This window comes from Uloborus diversus, chromosome 5 (assembly GCF_026930045.1).
Source record: "Uloborus diversus isolate 005 chromosome 5, Udiv.v.3.1, whole genome shotgun sequence".
In the NCBI taxonomy this organism is placed as follows: domain Eukaryota; kingdom Metazoa; phylum Arthropoda; class Arachnida; order Araneae; family Uloboridae; genus Uloborus; species Uloborus diversus.
This window is the reverse complement of record NC_072735.1, coordinates 172606416-172629372: the sequence shown is the minus strand read 5'-3', so window position 1 is coordinate 172629372 and position 22957 is coordinate 172606416. Positions and strand designations below refer to the sequence as shown.

Here is a 22957-nt window from a genome sequence, read left to right as displayed (position 1 = left end):
CGGTCTTCTACTGTATCTTGAAAGTCATCGTTGCAGACCAAAATGTTCTATATAATTGTGGGTTATCTCTACTAATATTATGAATGTAAAAGTGACTTCGTTTGTTTGTTCATACCTTAACTACTCCCCCAAGCATCATGAAATTTTGTCTGCACATTGTCAGGGGGGCAAAATAGAACATAGGGTACCTTTCATTAAAAAAAAAAAAGATTATCAGAAGATTTTTATTCCAATTTTATAGAAAATCTTTATTAATTTGCGGTTATCTTATCAAAAAAAAGTGGTATATTCGTTTGATTTTTGGCAGCATCTCAAAGCCCTTAAAATGCTGCACTATATGAACTAAGCCCAAAGCTTGATGGGTAACTAGAACACCCCCCTAATTCTTGATTTTATGTTGATTTCATATTCTAAAACAAGGTTTATCTTCATTTTTAAAGTATCCTTCCCGATTTTGGGTCATGGAATTAAAATAATTCAAGTTGAATTTCTGATTCGCAACAGACAATATTTTCGAGAAGAAATGTAATAAGAAACATTTCCTGAAGAATAATCTTTCTTGATAAAATACTGTCAGTTTCACAATTATAGTTATTTGTAGAAAAATGAGTGAAAACTTTTTTTTATATATTCAAAAGAAAAATAATAGACTGAGTTTTCATGCTTTTTTTTTTTTTTTTATAAATATCGACTATGTTTTCCTCTAGTTTTAATTGGTTTTGTGAAACACAATAGATTGGCTAAATTCTGTGAAATTAATGAACGTTAGTTTTGGAATTGCTTTTAGTCTAAGTATTTAAAATGTTTTCTGAAATTTTCTGAACAAAATTCATTGGCACAAAGAGGTCTAAATTTGAATTTTGAATTGGAAAATTGCTCTTTTCTACACATTGATGGGATACTTTACAGGGTTTTTTTTTGCCTGATTGCTGAACATGTGTCACGTGACACAACTTTTATTTTTGAGGTAGACCAGGCAACACAGTAATGGATGCTTTAATGTTATACAACTTTTAAAAAAAAACATTTTATCATAATTATTTATGACTCAAACTATTGTTCTTCTCTAATTGCAACAATCTGATTTCATGCTTTTTTTTTTTAATAGTTACTAGAAATAGACGAACAACCAATAGGTTATGGAAGGGATGCAAAAAGGAGAAAAAAACTTCCAGGTAATGTGTTTTATTGTTTAGTTTGGCTTTTCTGCTTTGTTAATTGAAAGGATTGATTAAATTAATGCACATTTATGACTGTGTTTGAAGTTTTTATGTTATGCATTGCTGGTGCTTATCAGTCAACTAATTGCATAGTGTGTCTCCGATAAGGTGAGCTATGACCTTGACTGTTTACCTCTTTTTTTGGGTAATAGGAGAAGGGTAATCAGGGTACTCACAGGTTTTTGAAAGTGCTTTATTTCAGTCATCTGTCACAAAGGGTACAAAAAGTGCTTAATTTTGAAAAAAATTCTTAATTATTTTCATGAGGTGCTTAATTTTCGATTCTTTTCATCAAGTCCTTTAAAAAATGCAAAATTGTGTTTTCTCTCATTTTTTTACTCATGCTTTTAACAGGACATCTTTGTTTATGTTTTAAATTGCTTTTCTTTTTTTTTTTTTTCAAAATTAATGTTCGAAAATATTTTTATTTCTGTTCTTGATTGAACAGTCATTTGGATTATTGCACCTTACCAGCTTTTATGCATAAGCAGGATTATCAACTTCTCTATAATTTGCGTGCAGAGTTTCTCTGCAATAACAGAAATTCCATAAAGAAGTCAGTGCCAAAGTTCATTAAATGTGCATTTTCGAGAAATCTCGAAAATACTCCTCTTTTCTGATGTGATGTTTCTATCAAGATGCTCCTCAAAACCTTCGTAGACGGTTCTTAAATTGATTTCCAGAAACCAGGTCATAAATCCTGATAATAGATAAAGTAAAAAACTTCTGGCTTTATCAAGAACCCGAAGAAAACACCCTAGTCAGGATTGCTTTATTTAGATTTCCATTTTGAAGTGGGAATTATTTCTGATTCAAGTTGGGTTACTTTTGTAGACGTTTTGACAAAATATCCCATCAAATCTGAGCCTATAACATGTTCCTTTCATGCTGAATTTGCAAAAATAGGTAAATGTTGTCAAGGTCATTGCTTAACTTATCAGAGCCAACAAGGTCACATTGTAAAAGCCCAGATGCTTCCCTTCCATCTGATTGGAAACTGGGCCTTAAAATTCTCAAGGAGTGATAGCATCTGCCATTGTTAGTATCTTAAAAAAGAATGGTCTCTTGGGAATGCACTAGATCTGCAAATAGTGGGGAACCAATAGCTCCATTAGGGGGGGAGGGAAGAACATTAAACCTAAGCTAGTTGTCTTTAACTGCTTATATTTTCTACTAGTGATACCCACACGGTTTTGCCCGTAGTAGAAAATTAAAAAGGGCTTTTGGTTCGCCTGTATATTTACAAATAATGTATGGTGAATTTCTCGCCAATTGGCTTGCCCATGTTATGGTTCCACGTTATGTTAACTTGGTAAATTACTCGTCCATCTTATCATAATTTTTCTCGGGGAAAATGTTCTTAAAATTGGAATTTAAAAGAACAAAATCGAATTTTCGAATAATCGCTTCAAGGTGCACTAAGAAGAAAAAAATATTTCAGTTCAAAATAAAGGTTTGTGTTTTACTCTCAATAACTTACAATAACATGTCATTACATAAGCTATAAATATTCACAACAAAAACTATTGATTAATAGCGATGAAATTTAATAGTTAGTAATTTAGGACACCATCATGTGGCCTGTCATTTTAGCTTTTTTAGTTATGTTTCAAACACATCAAATATTCATGAAATACACCGCCAGCTCAGTCATTTCCAGCCGAGGACTGCAGTTTCGTGCTTATTAGCACCCATCAGCCCGGCATAGGAAAGTGACACAGCTGGAGATGGAAAACCTCATATGGAAGCCAAGAGGGCCAAACAAACTGGTAGCTAATGTAGAATTAGCACAGACCTAGTTACCGAAACAATGGTTCAGTTCAACTCGAAAATTGATGTCAAGGCAAGGTATATTCAGTAAATTACCGCCCATTAGCCAGGACTAAAGCAGAAATACATGAAATACACCGCCAGCTCAGTCATTACGGTGAGTGCTAAGTCAGTGGTGAGTGCTAATAAGAACGAAACTGCAGTCCTCGGCTTGAAATGACTGAGCTGGCGGTGTATTTCTGCTTTTGCCCTAGCTAATGGCGGTAATTTACTGAATACATCAAATAATCCTTAGTTTAAAAAAATCAGAGGAGGTTTGTTTTGATTTTAAAGCTACAATTTGCATTAATTTCTAACTTTTCATTAGTTTTTTGAATTTAAATCTTTCATTCAGCCTTAACTTGTCCTTGTTGCTTATTGTAGTTCTCTTTCTATGTTAAAATAGTTCAGAAAAAAGTTCCCTTTTATGCATTATTTTTTCAGAATCAACCTTCATTTAAATCAATACAACTTTTGGAAAATGTTAAAACTTAACTGCAAAAAAGTTTTTTTTTTTTTTTTAATTGTTGACTCTGTTTAAGTTAACATGCAATAATAGTTCTTTTTTTTTTTTTTTTTTTTGAAAAGTTATTTTTTTTACCTTTTGCAAACTCTTAAAATTTTAGTAAAAGACTAATCAGCAAATTACTGGTTCAAAAGATTTGAAACATTTTCTGTAACTAATTTAGGAGAAGTTTGTGTCTTTGTTTTTAGTTCATTGTATGTTTTTTGTTTCATATGATAGACTTCTAGATTTTGTTTCATGATTTCAACTACACAAATTTAATTTTTTAGAAATAAATGCATTGTTGTTCAATATCACTTGATTTTATGCTTTTTAACTATGAGCAAAATGTTTCTTTCTCTTGCAGAAGTGGAGTTGCCGGAAACTCGAAAAGAAAAAGATGGAGTCACACTCCCAGTTACATCATCACCTTCCACACCAGATTATGCTGCTGGGCTTCTGACCACAACACCAGTGAGTTTCCATTATTTACTTATTTATTTTTTCTCATTTCGTGAAGCGATCTGAGCTTAATGTTACAACTTTCTAGTGCAATTGTGTCATTTAAACAAGCACAGTTCAACTCGCTTATAATGAGTCCTGATTTAAAGAGAACTCAGGTTAGTGAGGATATTGGAAATGTTTGGTATTGTAATATATTGGTTGGTTTGTTTAGTTTTTGGGAGTATTACTCATTTTTAATGAATAAATCACGCTTAACTAGAATGGGGTCGTTTCCAAAATTTTAGAAGTATTTTTTTTTTTTTTTTTTTGAAAGAGCATGCTTAAAAACATAGGATCAGACATTTTTTTAAATAATTTGACTAAGTTTAATATTTTTTAAAAATTACTTTAATCGGTGCACTTTCATTGTTTACGCTTCTGCCAATGACACTACATATGATAAAATGCCATTCACAGTGTGCATAATATTTAATTCACATTTTTTCTCACATGAACTGTCAACGATATGGTTGATAGCAAGCGTAGAGCGCAATTCATTTAATTCGCTTCTTGATTATCATAACATGGAAATGCGGTACACAGATACCCAAAGTACATCACTTTTAATGTCAATATTATCACACCTTGTTTACAAAATCTGACATTTAAAAAAATTAATAAAAAAATAACTGTTGGGAAAGTAAAAGTTTTTTCTTGCTCTATGTTACCTTTTTTTTTTTGCTAATTCTACCAATTTCAGTGACTAAAAGTAGTACTTTTGACTGAAGGAAACAACCCCATTACGGCGTTCCTTGTATACCTAAAAGTACGGCAAGGGTCATTCTGACCCTTTGAAAAGAACTTTGGGTAGTTCCTTATGTAATGCTGTATATTTGAAAGAAATTATTTCAAAATAAACATATTTTTTATAAATGCAGTTTATTTAAAGGATGCAAATATTTTAAGGATATTTAACAAAGTACGGTAGAACCTCTCAATAAGGGACAACAGAACTAAACTTTTTGTCCCTTAAATAGATGTGTCCCTTGTTCGGAGGTATATGAATTGATGCGTGTCGTGTACTTAGAATAAAAATTAACTGTTAACACTTAAGTTTAAATATTGAAAATGTTTTATGTATGCTAAATAAAGTTCAGGGGTATTCAAATTGGAAAAAAAGTGTTAATTTAAAAATTGAAATTAAATCAAAAACTTTTGTAGAATCAAAGTTTTGTTATTTTTGAAATAACTTTAAGTTATAGAGAAAAAAAAAAGGAAATTTAGAAAGTAAACATTGTAACATGCAGAACTTTTAATACACACTATAGGTTTTTTTTTTTTTTTTTTTTTTTTCTAGGCACAATTGAGGCACATATTGTGTATGATTTAAAAAATTTCAATTTTATTTTCTCTAGTTATCTGGTCCTAACATAACAGTCATAGCTCCTGGCTCCACACCTCCCAGTTATGCACCAACTCAGCCAGCCAATGCCCTACAGCCATCTGTCAACAACACTCCAACTGGTAAAACTGCAAACTTTTATGTGTCTAAAACAAAAACAAAGAAAGCATGTAGTCATTTTAAATAGCATTTACAACCTGCCTGAATGTAGAGTCCGTTAGGGTGTAAACAAACTCTATTACCACACTTGTGGTAATTTTTTGAAACTAAAATGTTGGAAGAGTGAAGACTAGGTACCCATGTAGAGAACTATGTGAGTTTTGTGTGTTTCCAAACAAATGTATAAGCACTAACATTGCTTTCAAGATGACACTAAAAAAAAAAAAAAAACCTTTCCTAGCTATTTTGAAAATGAAAGTGGTAAATGGAATTGATATATCTGTTAAAATTTTAAATAAATGCAAGTCTATTTTATTTATTCATTTGTTAGCATTTTTACTAGTAAAAAAAATAATAATAATAATAAAAATAAAAAAAATAAACATTTATCTATTAATATTTGAAAGACAGTATATTATTGATATAATTTCACTTAATGTAAAAAATATATATATATTCAAATTTTAAGTCTCGCAATTTTTCCTCTTTTTTGACTTCAGGCTGTTTTCATCCCTGGCAAAAGCAGTGCAGAAATTGGTTTTGTATGTAAAATGAACCAGTGTAGTGTTAATACTCAACACAACTAACAATAAAATTTTGTTCTAATTTTCCATTTGAAGATTTGATTGAAATTCAGAATATTTCTTTTATTTTAGTAGATTTAAAAAATATTTCAGTTACAAATATGCCAAATTCAAATATATGCTTCAGTGTAACACCAAAATAAAATTCGATTCTTCCGCCAAACTATGCCACAAATGATGCTTTCAGCAATGAAATTTTGGTTTCTTTAACCCCCCCCCTTTTCTCACCCTATTACATGCTGTATTACCCCACATGAACTCAGGTAATTTGAAGGATTATAAATAAAAATAGAAGACACAGAAAAGGAAAGTCATCATTTTTTTCCATCTGCAGAAAACAATGTTATTATGGTTTACTGCTGCCAAGCATGATACCTCTGGTTTTAAGCCAGTTGTAACTCTATTGTCTATTTGAACCTTGTTTGTAGCATATTTAAAATCAAAGACTTTAGTCATTTTGTATGCACATTCTAAAAAAAATTACCAGTTTTCTGTTTTACATGGATTGGTTTCCTTTTCCCGTTTTTGACCTTCTCATGTGAGAACCCCAAAAGAATTTCGTCTATTGTATTTTTAACACTTTGTACACATTGATAATAAGTAAATACAAATGTACAATTTAAAAAAAAAAAAACAGGAAATATTTTGATTGCATTGATTTATTTTACACCATGCAAACTAAATTATGAAATTAAAAGTACAGTGAAGCACCGTTTATACGTTTCTCTTTTATACGTTTTAATCAATTATTCGTTTTTTTAATTTGGTCTCAACAGAGTTTAACACATTAACGTATGCCTATTATACGCATTTTTTTTCATTTATGCACTTTTTTCATGCAGCCCCTTCAAAAACGTATAAATGGTGCTTCACTGTATAAAATTCACTGCTTGTGAGTTTTCATTCTCTATATTTCCTCTTCTAGTTGTTACAGCAACTCTAACCAATGCTGTTAAACCACGAGAAATCACACAAGTGCTTCCAACAGTGTCAGAATCACCAGTTCAAGTACAAACACTCACTCCAACTGTCAATAATGTGGTCCAGGAGGGGACCAAGACACAGGTGATTCACACGGCCACCATTGGTAACTTGGCGGCTCTGGGTGGTACGTCACTTCAGCTACAGCATGTATCAGTTCAGCCTCAACAGCAATTGCCTACACAGATATTGACGCCTGCGCCTAGCATACAACCACAACAGCAAGTGCAAATGCATACAATAGTACAACCACCTCCACCTCCTAAGAAAGGGCTTTCACTTACTGTAAGTTTGTTTCTTATTGTATTTGCTTTCTGTTAATACAATCTGGGTTGCCACGCCACAGGGAAACCTGAAGTAACAAGAAAAACACAGAGAATTCAGAAATTGACAAAAAAAACGGGAAAATCCAGGGAATTTTTAAATTTTTCTCAAAAACCTGGAAAATACAGTTTTTTTTTTTTTTTTTTTAAGTTGCAAAAATCAATGTCCAAATATATAAACTACCAAAACATAAAAAAAAAGTAATAATAGTATTGATAATCAGAAATCAAGTCAAATAAAAAATAGTATGTTGATCATTAAAACAATCTTTTTATTGTTTTCTTTAACATGTATCTTGAATTTCATGATAATTTCATTTAAGGTGTATGAAATTAGTCATCAATATTGATTGTTCTGCTTAACTTTTACTTTTAGGTCCAATTAAGGAATGGTTAAGAGAAGGCTTTTTTTTTTTACCTTGCATAAAAAGTTAAATGTATTCAATCACCGTGTTATTATTTCAGTTATTATAAATTCTTATTTATTTCCCTTTATTTATTTATTAAAATATTTATTGTTTTTATTTTGTTTCCTGTGGGGAAATTATCAAGATATTAATTTTCTTTTTCAAACATCAGTGTTCGCTCATTTGTAATGTGTCATTTTCATGCAGGAAAAATGCAGGAAATTTTTTTCCCAAAATTGAGTAGCAACCCTGACAGTATAGCAATTATAATTTGTTTTGATAAACTGCCATGAATAACCTGCAATTGAAAAATTGAAAATCACTTTGATTTTTACAAGTTTAATTCTACTAATGAAAATTTATGCATGTTTAACAGTTGTAAGGTTATTAAAAAGATTTAATGTAACTAATAAAAATCAGTTCTTTACAACAGACATTGTTTTTTTTTTTAAAGTAAAATGTTTAAGTGAAAAAAATGATGTTTATTGTATATTGTAAATAATTTTGTACCTTGCATATCTCCATTTATTAATGTAATTATATCACTAATATGCATAAATGTACATGTAGGCCATAGTCCTCTAAATGAAACAGGGGATATGTCAACTTTGTTTTACTGTATATTTTTCATATACAAATGCTATTAATTTCCTGAGACTTCAAAGCAGAATACTTTACGATGTTCTGCAACGGAAAATCATTCGACTAAAATTGTTCTGCAAGTACTTTAAGCATTGTACACGAAAAAAACGTGACATTTTAAACAAGTTGGGTGGCAAAAATCAAAATAATTTCACATAGTTTTTTTTTAACTGGACTGTTACTATTTATTTTTGTGGAAATGAGATATTTCCGGAAACATCACAGCTTTCAACCAAATGACTAATTAAAGAGCACTGAATTTGGAAAATTAGTTGATCATGAAAACTATAAAATCAAAAAAACTTTAAACAAGGTGTCAAACCTAAACCGATTGGGATTCTCTAAAAATAGTTTATATGCTTTCCAAAATGCATAGAAAGAGCAAAGATACAAAATTTTATAAAAATCCGAACCTAGGTGCCAAACCACATTTTTTGGTTAATTTTACATGGCATGAAGGAGCAATTAAAATAATGTTACTAAACAATGAAATTACTGAAATAATAAATAGAATGAGTTGAGTTTGGGTTGCATGTAATAAAACACTTCAAAACAATTAAAATATTTTCTGGATGCAAAAGGATTGAAATCTTAAACAAGACACGCAATTTCCAGCGATGGACATGTTGGCATGTTTCCTAAACATGCATGGCGGAAATTGTAGTGGATGAAGATCGATTGGGAAAAACCTACAAAGGACTAATCGAATTCAACATCGCGAGCTTTCCCCCAAATTATCGTAATTTGAGACAATTTTAGATTTTCTACTAATTTTAAGAAATTTGCAAACTCTACAGATTTTCTGCACTGCAGTTTCTGCAGATTTTCTGCACCGCAGTTTCTGCAGATTTTCGGCACCGCGGTTTCTGCAAATTTTCGGCATCGCAGTTTCTGCAAATTTTTGGCACCGCGGTTTCTGCAAATTTTCAGCATTGCGGTTTCTGCAAATTTTTGGCACCATGGTTTCTGCAGAAAATTTCAATGAAATTTGCAGAATTTCTGCAGAAAATTTGTCAGTTTTCCTCTCACATTTGAACAGAATTTTTCTGAAGCTCAGGCATCTGTTCTGCGACGTACGTCGCAAATTTAGTAGTATTCTGCTTTGGGGTCCTGAGATACAGTTGCTTGTTTATTTTTTTATTTTATGAAGGCTCACCATAAAAGTAAACTTATAAATTATTATTTAACAGTATTGCTTCTTTGTGGTAATTAGACATTCTGCTTTTCCCTCTTTTTAAGTTGATTTTTTTCCCCTGAAAGTGAAATAATGCGTAATTTGATACATTATTGATTAAATACTCGCTTGTATTTGTCTCTCTCTTTTATCCTTAACTTTTAAAAAAGACTCAGAAAGTGTATGCAAGAGGTGCTGATAAAAAATTTTAAACCAACTAGAAATGGAAACTACGAAAAGCACTGAATGAAAATTAGTGAAATGGACTCAATATTCACGGGGCCATTACACTTATTTCACGTTAACCAGATTTCATCATATCGGATTAATTTTCTAGTGACAAACTCTAGGCCAAACAATTAGTTTGTGTTGAGCAATTTTTGCTTTCATGAGGTTCAACTAATGCTTGCTCACTGAAAGTAGTGCATCTAAAACAAGTTGAACTAAAAACTTAATTTATAAATGAAGTAAAAATGCTGTCAAATAGCTAGATGAACAGTTGCTTGAAATTTTTTTAGATCTGCTTTATTATATCCTTTGCACCGACTTCATTGATATGAACATACTCCTTTCATACCATTTTTGATTTTTAGAGTTAACCTCTGATAATTGTTGTTGTATTTGCATTTCAGAAAGAACAAATGCAAGAAGCTCAAGAAATGTTTAATAAATCAAATCGTGTCACAAGACCAGAAAAAGCCCTCATTCTGGGTTTCATTGCCGGGTCTAGAGGTGAGTGCTTTCTTTTATTTGGTTGGGCTTTCCCTCATTAGAGGAGGCAACTTTGTAGCGCATTCAGTATTTTGTAGGTTGCTATTTTTTAGGTACTTGATGCCAATTCATTTTGTTTTCTTGGCAAAATCTCGCCAACCTCTTAATATTTTCATTTACTTTTCCGCGTGAGAATGTAAATACAGTCTGAATCGTAAAAAGCCAATAAATCATTTCAACGATCCAGTAATGAAAACAAACTGAAAGGAAAGCCGTTTTCAGTAATAAATCTGGTGATAAAAAATGATTTTCTTTTAAAGCATGTGTTTGTTTCTAAGTTGAAAAATCAGTAAAATAAAAGTATTGTCACATGATTAATATAGATTAGTGGATTCTTCGATTTTCTCTCTTCAAATTTGCGAAATTCCGCAAAAAAAAATTCAGCTTTTTTTAATTAATTAATTTATTTTTTAACATTTGCATGTATGACCGTTGTAGTGTTCTCTTAAAGGCAGAACACATTAATTTGGTCTTAAATCGGGCTGTAAACTCTACTTGCGCTAAGTGGCATGAACAACTGTTCACAAGTCCCTCGTTTATGTGTTGCTTTTTGTGTCAATGTCTCATTTATGTTTCATTTTGTCTCATTTACATGTTGCTATTTTGTTTCTGGGATGCAAAAATTCTTGAATTTGTGCAGGTGAGGAAAAGCAGTTCATGACATAGTTTTCTTTCACTGTAAAACAAATGATAGGCTAAACAAGAGTTCGAATGCTATGTTTACTCTTAGAGTAATATGACAGAAAGAGACTGAGCATAAAATTTAGATGTAGATAAAAAATGATTTTTTGGTACAAAGCTGTACAATCCAGAGAACTAAAAAAGTGTAGATGAAGTGGGGGGGGGGGGGGATTTGGTACCTAAATCTGATTCAGAAGGAAAGTAGGCCATGATAGACAAAACGAACAGCTGATTTAGAAAAAAGGAGAAGTTGGTGGTAAAGAGACAAACAGTTTGTTGATGTGGATCGGGTAAATACCCAGTGGGTAGGTAAATATTTTTTGGGTATTTACCCAAGGCCTGGGTAAATACCCAAAAACAGGGTATTTTACAAAAAGATGCGAAAAGTGAATGGGATTTTTTTTTTTTATACATATATACATATGTATCACACAGTTTATAATATTTTTTGTTGAAAGACTTGATGAAATTATGAAAGAAACATATCATGAACCAAAGAATCTTTCTTTACAATGTTATAATTGGAGAAGTATAAGCTAGTCAATGATGAACTTCAGGATTTCAAAGTCATAATCTAGATTAGTCATATTCAAAATGAAAAAAAAAAAAAAAAGAAGCATGAGGGATGTTTGGAAGGATAATCTGAGAAGTTATTAAGACTATGATGTTATTTATTTTATTGCTGTTTAAGTGATAATGTGGCAAATATAGAAACAGTTTTAACATTAATAAGCACAAAAAAATTTGCAGTGTAAATCACTTCAAAATTTTCTGTGGCATACAATTTAAATTGTGAAAACGATAGAACGAAGCCATGTATTACAAGCAATGTTCGTCAAAATTCAAAACCAAGAGGTGGTGATATCTGCTACTTCTTTAAAACTTCCAGTGAAAAACCAGATGAGGCAGTTATATTTGTACTGTTTCCAAAGTTTAAAAGCTAACAAATTTGTACTTCAAACTCGAGCAGTCAGTGAATCCCAGTTGTCCAGCTTCGTGTTGAGAAAATGGTTCATATTTTAGAATCAATGGTGAAGTTGACTTTATCTCTGGAGTCAAATGATCCGCAAATACATTTAGTCAATGGCAGTTGAACTAATTAGAGATTATATTACTGGAACAGCTTCCCATGTGTCCCCTTTGCAAAAAAATGAAGAAAGAGAAATTTTGAATAAGTTTAAAGAAAGGAAAGAATTTGGCATTGGTCCAATTCATCTTGCTACAGATATTTTGGATCCAATGATGCAAGGTAGGAATTTGAAACCACCTGATCTGCTCGATGGTTTAACATTTATCTATCAAGTTGGGAAGCATATGAAATTAGATAGTGTTCAACTGAAGATTGAACTTGTTCATTATAGGGAAAAGATTGGGATATGGGGAAGGAAAATAGTGTGGGAAGGATTAGAGAGTATGAATCCTTTGTTATGATGAAGAAGTTTACGTGGAACCAGTATTATATAATAGAAGTGGCTTTGTGAATTTGAAGTGCTCATGTCATGCAGGGACATACAATACACACAATAATTCTTTAAATATGGAATCAAAATACAATTTTTCGGCAAAAATTTATTGTTTTGTATATGGTTGGTTATATATATACATAGTGGAGTACATACAGAAAAGTATTTTAGTTGAATATAAATTTTTGAAATAAGTACCCAGGTAAAAAGTTTTTTTTTTTTCCAAAATATTTTTCAGCATGTTTCAACTTACTTTATTCTGACTGCAAACAAAATAAAGGGTCAATAATGTTTATAAGTAGCCTTAAAAGGTATTTTTTATAGTTTGTGTGCTTGATTAAACTAGTGCTGTTCCTATTATTATTTTATGTCCCATATTTTATCGGATAAATGTCCTACATTTTGCGAATTGGTTGTTTTGCTCCGTGGTAGCAATACCAAGAAAGAAAGCTAAATAATTTTTTAAAAATTAGGTTGCTGGTTTACATTTCTTAATGAATAAGATATTTAATTCATTTCAGCCTATGGGAAAGGCTTTTAAAAGGATTTTCAATATTCCTTCATTGTGCCTTTGTAACTAGAATATTTTAATAGGTTTGATTATCTATCAATTTCTGTGTTTCCAATGTCATCTAGAACGAATGTAACACATTTAAATTTTATGCATGTTCTGATGTGCAAAATTGATCTTAATAGTTGGCAATTGAGGTTGGAGCTTTTTACTATTCGTTCTAGTAAAGTGACAAAATATTCTCTTAGCTTATGACTTACATATTTACTCTTTATTCGTTCTACAGATAACCCTTGCCCCCATCTGGGTCAGATTGTGACCATCATGCTGAGCGAGAATGAAGAGAACGTGCAACAGGTTGATGGCTCCATCCAGACAATGATGGTGGAGACGCATTTCCAAATGAACTACAGCACCGGAGAGTGGAAGAGGGTTAAGAAATATCGTAGGATGGAAGGGTAATCCCTCCCCAGCGCAAGTCAGTAATGGTTGTCTGTTCTCTCAAAGTCTGTTGACAATTCCAGGCAGCTGTCCGCGATGGAACGGGAATGCGCGCTGTGACAGAGCTTTGTTTTGTGTATAGTGTCAGGGTGGGTTTTTTTTTCTGCAATAAGTAATTTAAAAAGTTGTTGAATGGAAGTGTGTTTGGTTGAAGTTTGTGGTGAGATTTTGCTGTTTGTATAAATAAAGTGATTATGTGTGGAAAATTTAAGTAATAGATTTGTTCTGAAAATGTTTAAAAGCCAATCCCAGTATTCAAAAAAATAAATAAGTGTGCATGGGAAAAAAATCTACAAGAAGACTTAGTTATTCTCAAAGCCTTACAAACTCTCTTAACAAACTAATATATTTTATGTATCTCATTTATGTATTACACTCAACCTGCGACAGCTTGAAGTTTTCTTTCGGTTCCAAACTAGGTTTTAGCCTTGTCCTTTGAGACTTGAGTTTTCAAGTCTCAAGTCAAGACTGCATTGCTCTTTCTCATCCCTCCCCCCTTCTTACTTGATCATTCAGATCCCCCCCCCCCCTCTTCCTTATACACAAAATTGCCCTACTTTAAAACCTGATTTCAAAGTATATATTCTGTGTTGTGAAGCATCTTCTTTTGTAATTGTTTTTAAAAAACTTATATTGTTCATGGGTTCTGGATTTTGCTCAAAATATTTTTGAAGATAACTTCTATATTTGTAGTGTAAAATGTGAAGTGACTATTTGATTGTATATGTTTATGAACACTATTGTTAATGCAGCAACCTGATGACACAAGAATAAAACACATTTTGAAGAATTTTATTTATATTAGACATTGGGGTATTAAATGTGTATACTGATGCATAATTATTTATATATTACCCAAAAAGATGCATTACTGTCCGTATCAAACTTCTATATTACTACTTTTATATTTATGGTACAAAAGCTTGGTGAAGTCAAGCAGCTGGTTGGTTCTTTATACATATAAGCATATATATATTATATGTGAATTCTCTATCAAACACTTGATATAGAGTTCATATAAATTAAGCCTATTGACTCAGGATGAGGAAGCCCTTTAACAATACTTTTACTGTAAAGTATCTTCGCATAATAAATTCTGACAGCAGTGTTTTGCTATTATGCAAAATACATATTTACATATTGATTTCACAATATTTAAAATGATTCGTGATTTAAAAAAGAATTAGAAATCAATTCTGTAATTTAAAGTGGTGAATGTTTGAAGATAGGGGTATTTTTATTTTACCTCTGAAGGCTGTCCGTTACTAATGTCACATTTTTCTTCAATATGCAATTTAGTCCTGACTATCTAAGTTAATGTGGACCACGACCAATTCGACTAACCAAAAAGCTCAATTTAAGCGAAGAATATTAAAAGGGAAAGAAAAAGCATAGGTAATGTATAATATATTTTACCAATACAAAAATCATACGAATACACCACGAACAACTCCTATTATAATTTTAAAAGCTTACATGAAAAGACTTAAACAGCATGCTATAAGAGAATTCAAGAGTTTTTACTTAAAAAAAACCCTTACTTGCTTTTGTTTTAAATTACTTTGGTGCATTTCTGCTGCAATACTACTTTTTTTAGCATTTTCAACAGCTTTTTGTCTATCAGTATGAGAGTTATCTGTTGATTTTCATTTTGTCGCTGTCTTTATCATCTTCACTAGATTCATTTTCCTTATTGACAATATTAACAGTCATTTCATCAATAATCTTGCATTGTTTACCAACATTCATCCATTCGCGTATATCTTTGTCGTTGATTGGCTGAAACAATGGTAATTTCATTACTAAATCCAAAAGCTCATCACAATCTTCTTTGGAATTTCCAGGGTCTTCTGGGGAGGGGGTGATAAATAACAAACTTGAACAAAAAACAAATCCTTGAAATATTTAATAGCTCGCTTAAAGCTGAAACCTGGATAATTGGGACTCTACAGCATTTGACACCCATTTTCTTGTCACAAAGTCATAATTCGCTTTACCCTATCTCATCCCCTTGTCAAGCTATATTACACAAATATATTGTTATTTTAAAAATATATGTATTTCATCCAAAATGAGATGTCACAGTTCTTGTGGTCCTCTTCCTCCTCCTTATCACAAACTCACAACTCCACACACCCCCTCGTCCTCAAAGTGGGACATAATTTATAGATGATCCCCTTTTTAAATACCTATGCAATTTTGGTAACATTAATTCCAAAGCAATATATGAAATGTTTGTTACTCCAGATATGTCTTATCATATACAGTTGTCATTCGTTATAATAATATTTTATCATAAAATTAATATTCATGGAAAAATCATTTATAAGAAACATTTTGCAGAATAGTATGTCCTAGTATGCCTAAATCTGGCATGTTCTAGTGTTTTATCTGCTCAAATAATTTTTAAATTTTGTTTGGTTGATAATTTCTTTTGTTTAAAAAGTTAATAGAAGTGAGGTTAATTGCTTTGGAATTCGGAAAATATCGGGAAAATCTGATGCATATAGACCAAGCCATTTATTCTTGACACTCATGACATTATTCTTGAAAATAAATAGGACTGCATTATTTTGAATGTACAGAGCCCAAAGTTTTTTAATTTATTATGGCTGTAGTTTCATGACTTGTTTGAGAATACGTTATGGGATTGTGTTGTAAAATGAATGTGTACATATTATAAATTTCCTTCAGTGGCGAATGCTATTCTTTAAATTGAACAAAACATTTTTTTTTCTTTTTCTCATGTTGAGCTTTCTTGTATTGTAGGTTGTGAACAAATGATTATTTCATGAGTGATTCTGTAAAATGTAGTACTATTAAAAGTAAGCATTTGTTTTTGTTCAAGTTCGATTTTTGATCGATTTAAATTGGAGATATTTATTCAAAGATATACTTATGTGTACAGTTTATAATTTTAATTTCAGATTTTATTATTTATAAGAATATTTGGAAAAATTATATTATTACTTAGGAGTTTGTACAGAAAAAATGGTTTGATATTATATGTTGGTTAAAAGTTTTATTGATGTTGTGTAAATATTTTAATTTTGAGAGTTGCAGCTGAAGAAATTGCAGATGTTGTGCCAACAACCAATTAATAAAAAGGATAAATGAAGTTTTAATTCTCAGAGGAGTTTTCTATTTTTATTTTGAATATTGATCACTGGTAGCACTTTGGAATGTAACCCTCCAGTGGGGAAAAACATACAAATGTGTTGTTTGTTTGTTATGACTGTGAAAGTCATGAAAAGTACAAAAAAAATTTGCCTGTGGATAACTTCACAAGAAAAACTTACAAAATTTAATTTTCATCTTAAAAATAGAAAATTATGTCTCAAGTTTTGTGTTGATGGATCATTTTCCTTTTCAAACAATTTCTGAGCAAAAATATTCCGATAAAAAAAACAAATTGTATTTCTTCTACGATATTGCATGGCCCACATAAAGCAAATTTTTTACTACCAAAATGTTCTCTCAAATCAGCCCGCATTTTATGGATTGAGGGTGTTACTTTGCATTGCTGCCAACTCTCCTGATTCGTTCAGGAATACTCTCAAATTTTGATACCTTCTCCTGAGCTCCTTAATAAAAATAAATATTGCCTGAATTTTCATTGAAACAAGATTCCCTGAAAAGGGAATTTTAAATAATTAGAATTTATTGAAAGATCCCTACTGTAAAGCGATCATGATTGCAAAAACGGTCGTAGTTTATACATGTCCCTACTTCCTTTAAAGGATCCGCCTCGATTTTTGAAAATTAATGTTTTCTAAACGAAAGTGAAGAATAATTAAACATTCTTACGATCAAAAGTGCACCATTTTGATACTTATGTTCAAAAAAAGCACATTTCTGCTGCGATTGATTTTTGTAAATCGTTCGTTTTTATCACTTGTTAGTATGATTTATGTTACTTACTGCTTCTTCTGGAATTAATATCAAAAAAGTTTTGCACTGTAGGGGGGGGGGGGCATATTGCATTTTTTTTTTTTTTTAATTGAACGTTGATTTCCAAGGGACCAACTATCGAGAAAATTCGCAACTAATGCAATTCCCGCACTTATCTCACTGTGTGATTATTTAGTCTTTATTTCAATCAGACCATATAAAATTTTGGCTGTAAGGGAATATGTACTCATTTAGCATTTGGTGGAAAAAGCATTTGGTGTACAAAATTTCTCGATTTATATGCAAATAAATAGGATAATTGTAATATCAATTTCGAATCTTGCTGAATTTTGAAATACAGAATTTCTGGTCCTACATAAGCTTAATTTAAGAAATCCCTTCTTGTTTTTTAAAAACCCTCTTACACTAAAATTTTCTATGAATTTATTCCTGCAAAGCATCTCGAATTTTCAGCTCACAATGTTGGCAGCTATGACTAAAATACGAGCTAATTTATCATGAAAAATACTATAAAGTATTTTGTCCCTCTTCAGGCTTGAAATATATTACGAATGTTGATATTAATGCTGTTTTGAGCCTTTGGAACTTCAGGAGTCTTAAATTAATAAATACTTATTCCTTAATTTTCTCATGTAACAGTTTTGTTTTCATCCTATTATCATTAAAACAAGTAACTTTGAAACTTAGTCTGATCTGAATATTTTCTGAATAACTCTAATCTTAAATCATAGTGTGTTTTATGAGGTGGAAAATATAATACTATATATATATATCTTCTGAGTGACCGATATGAATTTTTTTTTCTGCATTTATAATTGAGGGGCTGAAATGGAGAAAACAGTAAGTCACAAAAGGTAAATTTTATAGGGGGTGCAAAATGTATCAGGCCAAGCGTTGTGAACTACAGTAGACGGCAATTAATTGAATCAGTGGTTACTTAAATCTACTGCTTTATTGAATCAAATCGTCAAAAAAAGAACAAAATGCAACTTAATTTAAGTAGCCACTTTTTTGAATCTGCCACTTTACTGAATCAAAACTGTTTAGAACAACTGTGGTTCATATAAGCGGCACCCACTTTACTTGCAAGTGCCATCTTCCGTTGCTCGTAGAAACTAAACCATTTTAGCAGCTTACTGTTTATTCCATGCCATTGTCTTGAGCATTTATGATTTTTTTTAAATTTATTTAGTTTATTTATTTTTTTTCCCCATGAAAAAGTGCAAAACTCGAAATATGTGACTCACTGTTAGCCTCTCATTTAACCAATGAGCAATCAGAAAAGTACAATTTTGAAATCTAGTCGTATGAAATTCACTATTATCAGTATATGAGTTAAAAAGTAAATGACTGAAAATATATTGTACAATTTGTTATGATTTAAAATTTATTGAATTTTATACAGAGAAGCCTGCATATGAGTTATCTGTTAAGTGTCCATTTTGGTAAAATAACAAGCATTTAATCAAAGTCCGAAACCGCATAGCGTGGAAAATTGTGCATATACTTAAACTGTTTATAACTAATTGTGTAGAAAAATTCAATTAGAAAAAGGTTTTTTGAAACAAATCCAGCCAAAAAGTAACCACATTGCTAAGACTGGGTTCATGAACCAAAAAATTGGCATGATGAACTCTGCAGGTTTCACTGTTCATGTGTTTGTGATATATGTTTCCTAAAATCTATGATTGAGAGAATTTAATATTATTTGGAAGAGTGATTTTGTGACTAAGTGCCTTTTCTTATTTTAATATATTTATTTCAAAGCAAGTCTTTCAATTTTTTTGTTATTGCTAACCTTATTGAGATCAAGTATTTATTGAAATCTGTAACAAATGCTGAAATTTGGCATCATTAATGTAGAATAAGCAATAACAGTTGCTGATACTATAAATTATGATTTATTAATAGAACAACTTTCTCGACTTGTGAATTATTTTTTAGGCTTGTAGGCCATGGTTCATACTAGATATATCTAGCAAATGGTTTGCTTATGTTTGACATAATATTAGAGGGGCAGCCAAAAGCACCCTCAATAGACCACTGGCCCATGAGCCCAGAAGCTAATTGTGTTATTGATATTGACCATGAAAATCTCAGTTATTATGTGATTTATTTCTCTAGGTAGTTAATTTGTTGGTAGATTGTGACATTAATGGATATTTTAAAGTAACTGGATTTAAAAATCACTATCTGTAAACTAACTGATGCGAAATATTGCCTGCTACATCAATACTCATTTTCCTTTTTTTTTTCTCTATTTCATTTCCTTTTACCACCCTTGATGTCTTGCTAAACCTATTTCAAGTTTGAATCTATTGTTAGTTGATTGATTTAGTTTGGATGTATAAATGAACAGTTTCTAATGTAAATCAAGTTACGAGTCTCAATTGTTCACCCATGTTCTTTTGAGATGCATCAAATATGAAATGCTGTGAACTTTGGCCTTAGTTAGGAAGTTGTTGGTTTTTTACTACTTTCTGATTTTGGAATTTGATTCGTAACATCATGGTGTTATCCGAGTTATCAAGGGAAAAAAAATGTGTCAAAAACTTCTTAAAATATCTAATAGTTCAATTGGGAAAAGTAAATAAATAAAGAAGTAAGCTAAAAAGTTTCAGAAATATTCATAAATGAAATACAGGTGAACTTGACCAAACTTGATATTGAAACCATTCCTTTTAATATTGTTTTTTTTTTTTTTTTTAATTTCAATTTATACGATTCGATAAAGAATATTTTTTTTATTCATTCCTTACATTTCAGAATTTATTTTGTACAAAGTAATTCACCTACAATTAAGACAGTTAGCTAAGTTAAATAGCAAACTTTAAAAATAATAATAGTTAAATAATTTTTCCCTATTATAATATTTTTTCACTATTGAGCTAATAACTAGAGTTTAAAAATACCCAATAAATCCAACACCCAATAAATCCAAACTTACCCGAATCCGAAAAAGGCTTAGTCCCAATGATGTTAGATTTTTTAGGTTCCACTGCAGTGAAAAGAATATTTCCTATTACAGCATCCTAAAGGAAAGGTTAATTTTGCAATAGTTTTCTTTGAAAACTTTTTTAATCACTATTTCTTGCTAATTAAATTTATTATAGGATGCTCCATATCATTCCTACTATAAGTTTTTTGTATATAATAATTCAAAAATTATAGCAAATTTTAATTTCTTGATGCTTGAATTAAAACAAAACCTTTAACTATTAGCTATTTTTTATGGTATTTTCCTTGGAATGGTATGCTTAAGTACTTTGTAACTGGACACCCTGCAAATATTAATTTCTAGTAAAGTTGTCCCCCATCCCCTCCTCCCTTACCCCTAATACATAATTGAAAGAAGAGAAAAGTGCTATTACCTTATGCAGAAGTTTGAGAAATTGTATGTTGATGGTTTCTGTGAACTTCATTGAATACTTCTCTGCCATCAGGACCAAACTTAGCGGAAAGACTCAGCATTTCATAAAGTTTTCAAGTAATTATCAATTATTTAGAAGTACAATCAACAAAGTGTTAACGATTGCATTAAATTTGAACTAAAGAAAATAAAATATCGCGAGTTCTTGTAAACTTCTTCACGAGTTTAACAAAACATTTGACGACCTTTCCGGTCTCAATAATTATTCTGCTATCACCTTTAAGGTATTTTAGCATTGTTTTATGTCTATGGAATCAAGCTTCCTCTTTATTGAGCTCTCTGTAAAATACAAGAAATTCATTTAATCTTGTCTTTTTCTACTTGCAAGACGGGTGCTGTGCCACTGCGTTGCTTTTTCGCAAAGCGGGCAGTGAGCGGACATTTGACTTTGTGCAACCATATCGTTAGATTGCCTATGACAGGGGAAAGCTGTGTTGTAATTTCAACTTGTAATTATTGTAATATATGAAAGAGTATATAAATATGTACATTGATTTATGAAAAAAGTCACTTTATAAGCATAATAAAAATATGTTTAAAAGGTGCTTACTGTTGTATTTTTTTAAGAGATTTATACATTTTAACAGATGCTATGCAATACATTTCCATATACATTTTAGAAAATTTTGTGAAACTTTTTTTAATGCATTCTGACTCAAAGCGTAACCCAAAGAATCAAATGAAAATCAGTAGCATGCAGCTGGACACCAATGGATACTGTTTTTACTAGAGATTGCACAAAGCACAATTTGGCCAAAGCTTTGACTGCTCTGTATATTGAGTTTTAGCATTAAATGCACGATAAATGCATGTAACATCATGTTATTCTCTATATACTTTACTACTCTTTGTTTTTTCAACATTATCAGCTCATTGTTTTTTAATTAGTACGTTTCACCAATTAAGATCTTACTTTGCTTTGCTCTGGTAGAACCAAAAAAGAACATGTTTCTAATTTTTCGTTAGAACAAATAATATCAAGTATTGTTTGAAATATTAAAGGTATACTCTATAATTACTAATCTGGAATAAATTTTTGAATTTTAAATATTTATAATGTAGATCTAGGGTGGATAACTGGATGTGCTACCAGGGGTCTGGCCAGAGGATATTTGGGTCCTTTAACGGACCCTTCACAAAAATCCGATCAACCAAAACGGACCTTTCACAAAATTCCGATCAAACAAAACGGACCTTTCACAAAATCCCGATCAAACAAAACGGACCCTTCACAAAATTCTGATAAACAAGATCGGATCTGTCAAACTGTTTATTGAAAGAGCAAATCTGAAAGCAAAATAACGCATATTTCTGTGTATAAACCGATAATTTTTGGAACCTTTTTTTAAGTCAAATTAGAGGGATCAGCTTATACAAAATCGGCTAATTTTGAAAAAAAAAAAAAAAAAAAAAAAAATCGGCACTCTTGGAATGCTCCTGCAAGCGATAAATAATGGCTACTGCCAAATAAATATAAGGGTTGTTTGTTTTATCACAGCTAATTAGCAGCGGTGTTTTTGTAAACTTTTCTGAAAAGGCATTGGTAAGCACTTTTCTCCGCTCATGATTTAATAAACAATAATAATATATATCTGCGAAATGAACTTAGAACTGCAAAGGGATAGTAAGGGTGAGGAAAAAATATGATCGCTTCAGATAGTGTTACCAACTTCAAAATTATCACCACTTAGCGTCTGGCGTTGAACCTTTATAATGACTTGATTAGAAAATATTCTCATCATTTTGCCAGCTTGTCAATATTTGCGTTTTTACGGTGCGGTGCGATGTTTAATTGTTATTTTGGGAGAAAATTATATGGGTTTTGATTTTTCGATGCTAACAAGGATGATTAACTTTAAATAAACTCTTTTAATTACCGTTTTTTTTTCTTTAGATGTCTACATTTTGAAAAATGCAATCTTTTAACATCCGATATGAGGATTCAAATAAATGAAAAGTCTCTTTATTTCTGTTAGAACTCTCATTTCAAGTTTTTAAAGCAAAATTCCATTTTCTGTTATGAGTCAAAACTTAAAAT

The 22957-nt window shown here is 31.1% G+C and overlaps 1 protein-coding gene across 1 annotated transcript in view; it reads left to right on the top strand.

Moving 5' to 3' along the window:
- LOC129222112 (negative elongation factor A-like) overlaps positions 1–13783 on the top strand; it is a 31264-nt gene extending 17481 nt beyond the window's left edge. Inside the window, exons 6-11 of the mRNA XM_054856557.1 lie at positions 1109–1175; positions 3902–4008; positions 5394–5502; positions 7049–7389; positions 10283–10382; positions 13363–13783. Coding sequence (XP_054712532.1) covers positions 1109–1175; positions 3902–4008; positions 5394–5502; positions 7049–7389; positions 10283–10382; positions 13363–13538 — 900 coding nt within the window. The 3' untranslated portion in view covers positions 13539–13783. The remainder of the gene's footprint in view (positions 1–1108; positions 1176–3901; positions 4009–5393; positions 5503–7048; positions 7390–10282; positions 10383–13362) is intronic.
- The last annotated feature ends 9174 nt before the right edge of the window (positions 13784–22957 follow it).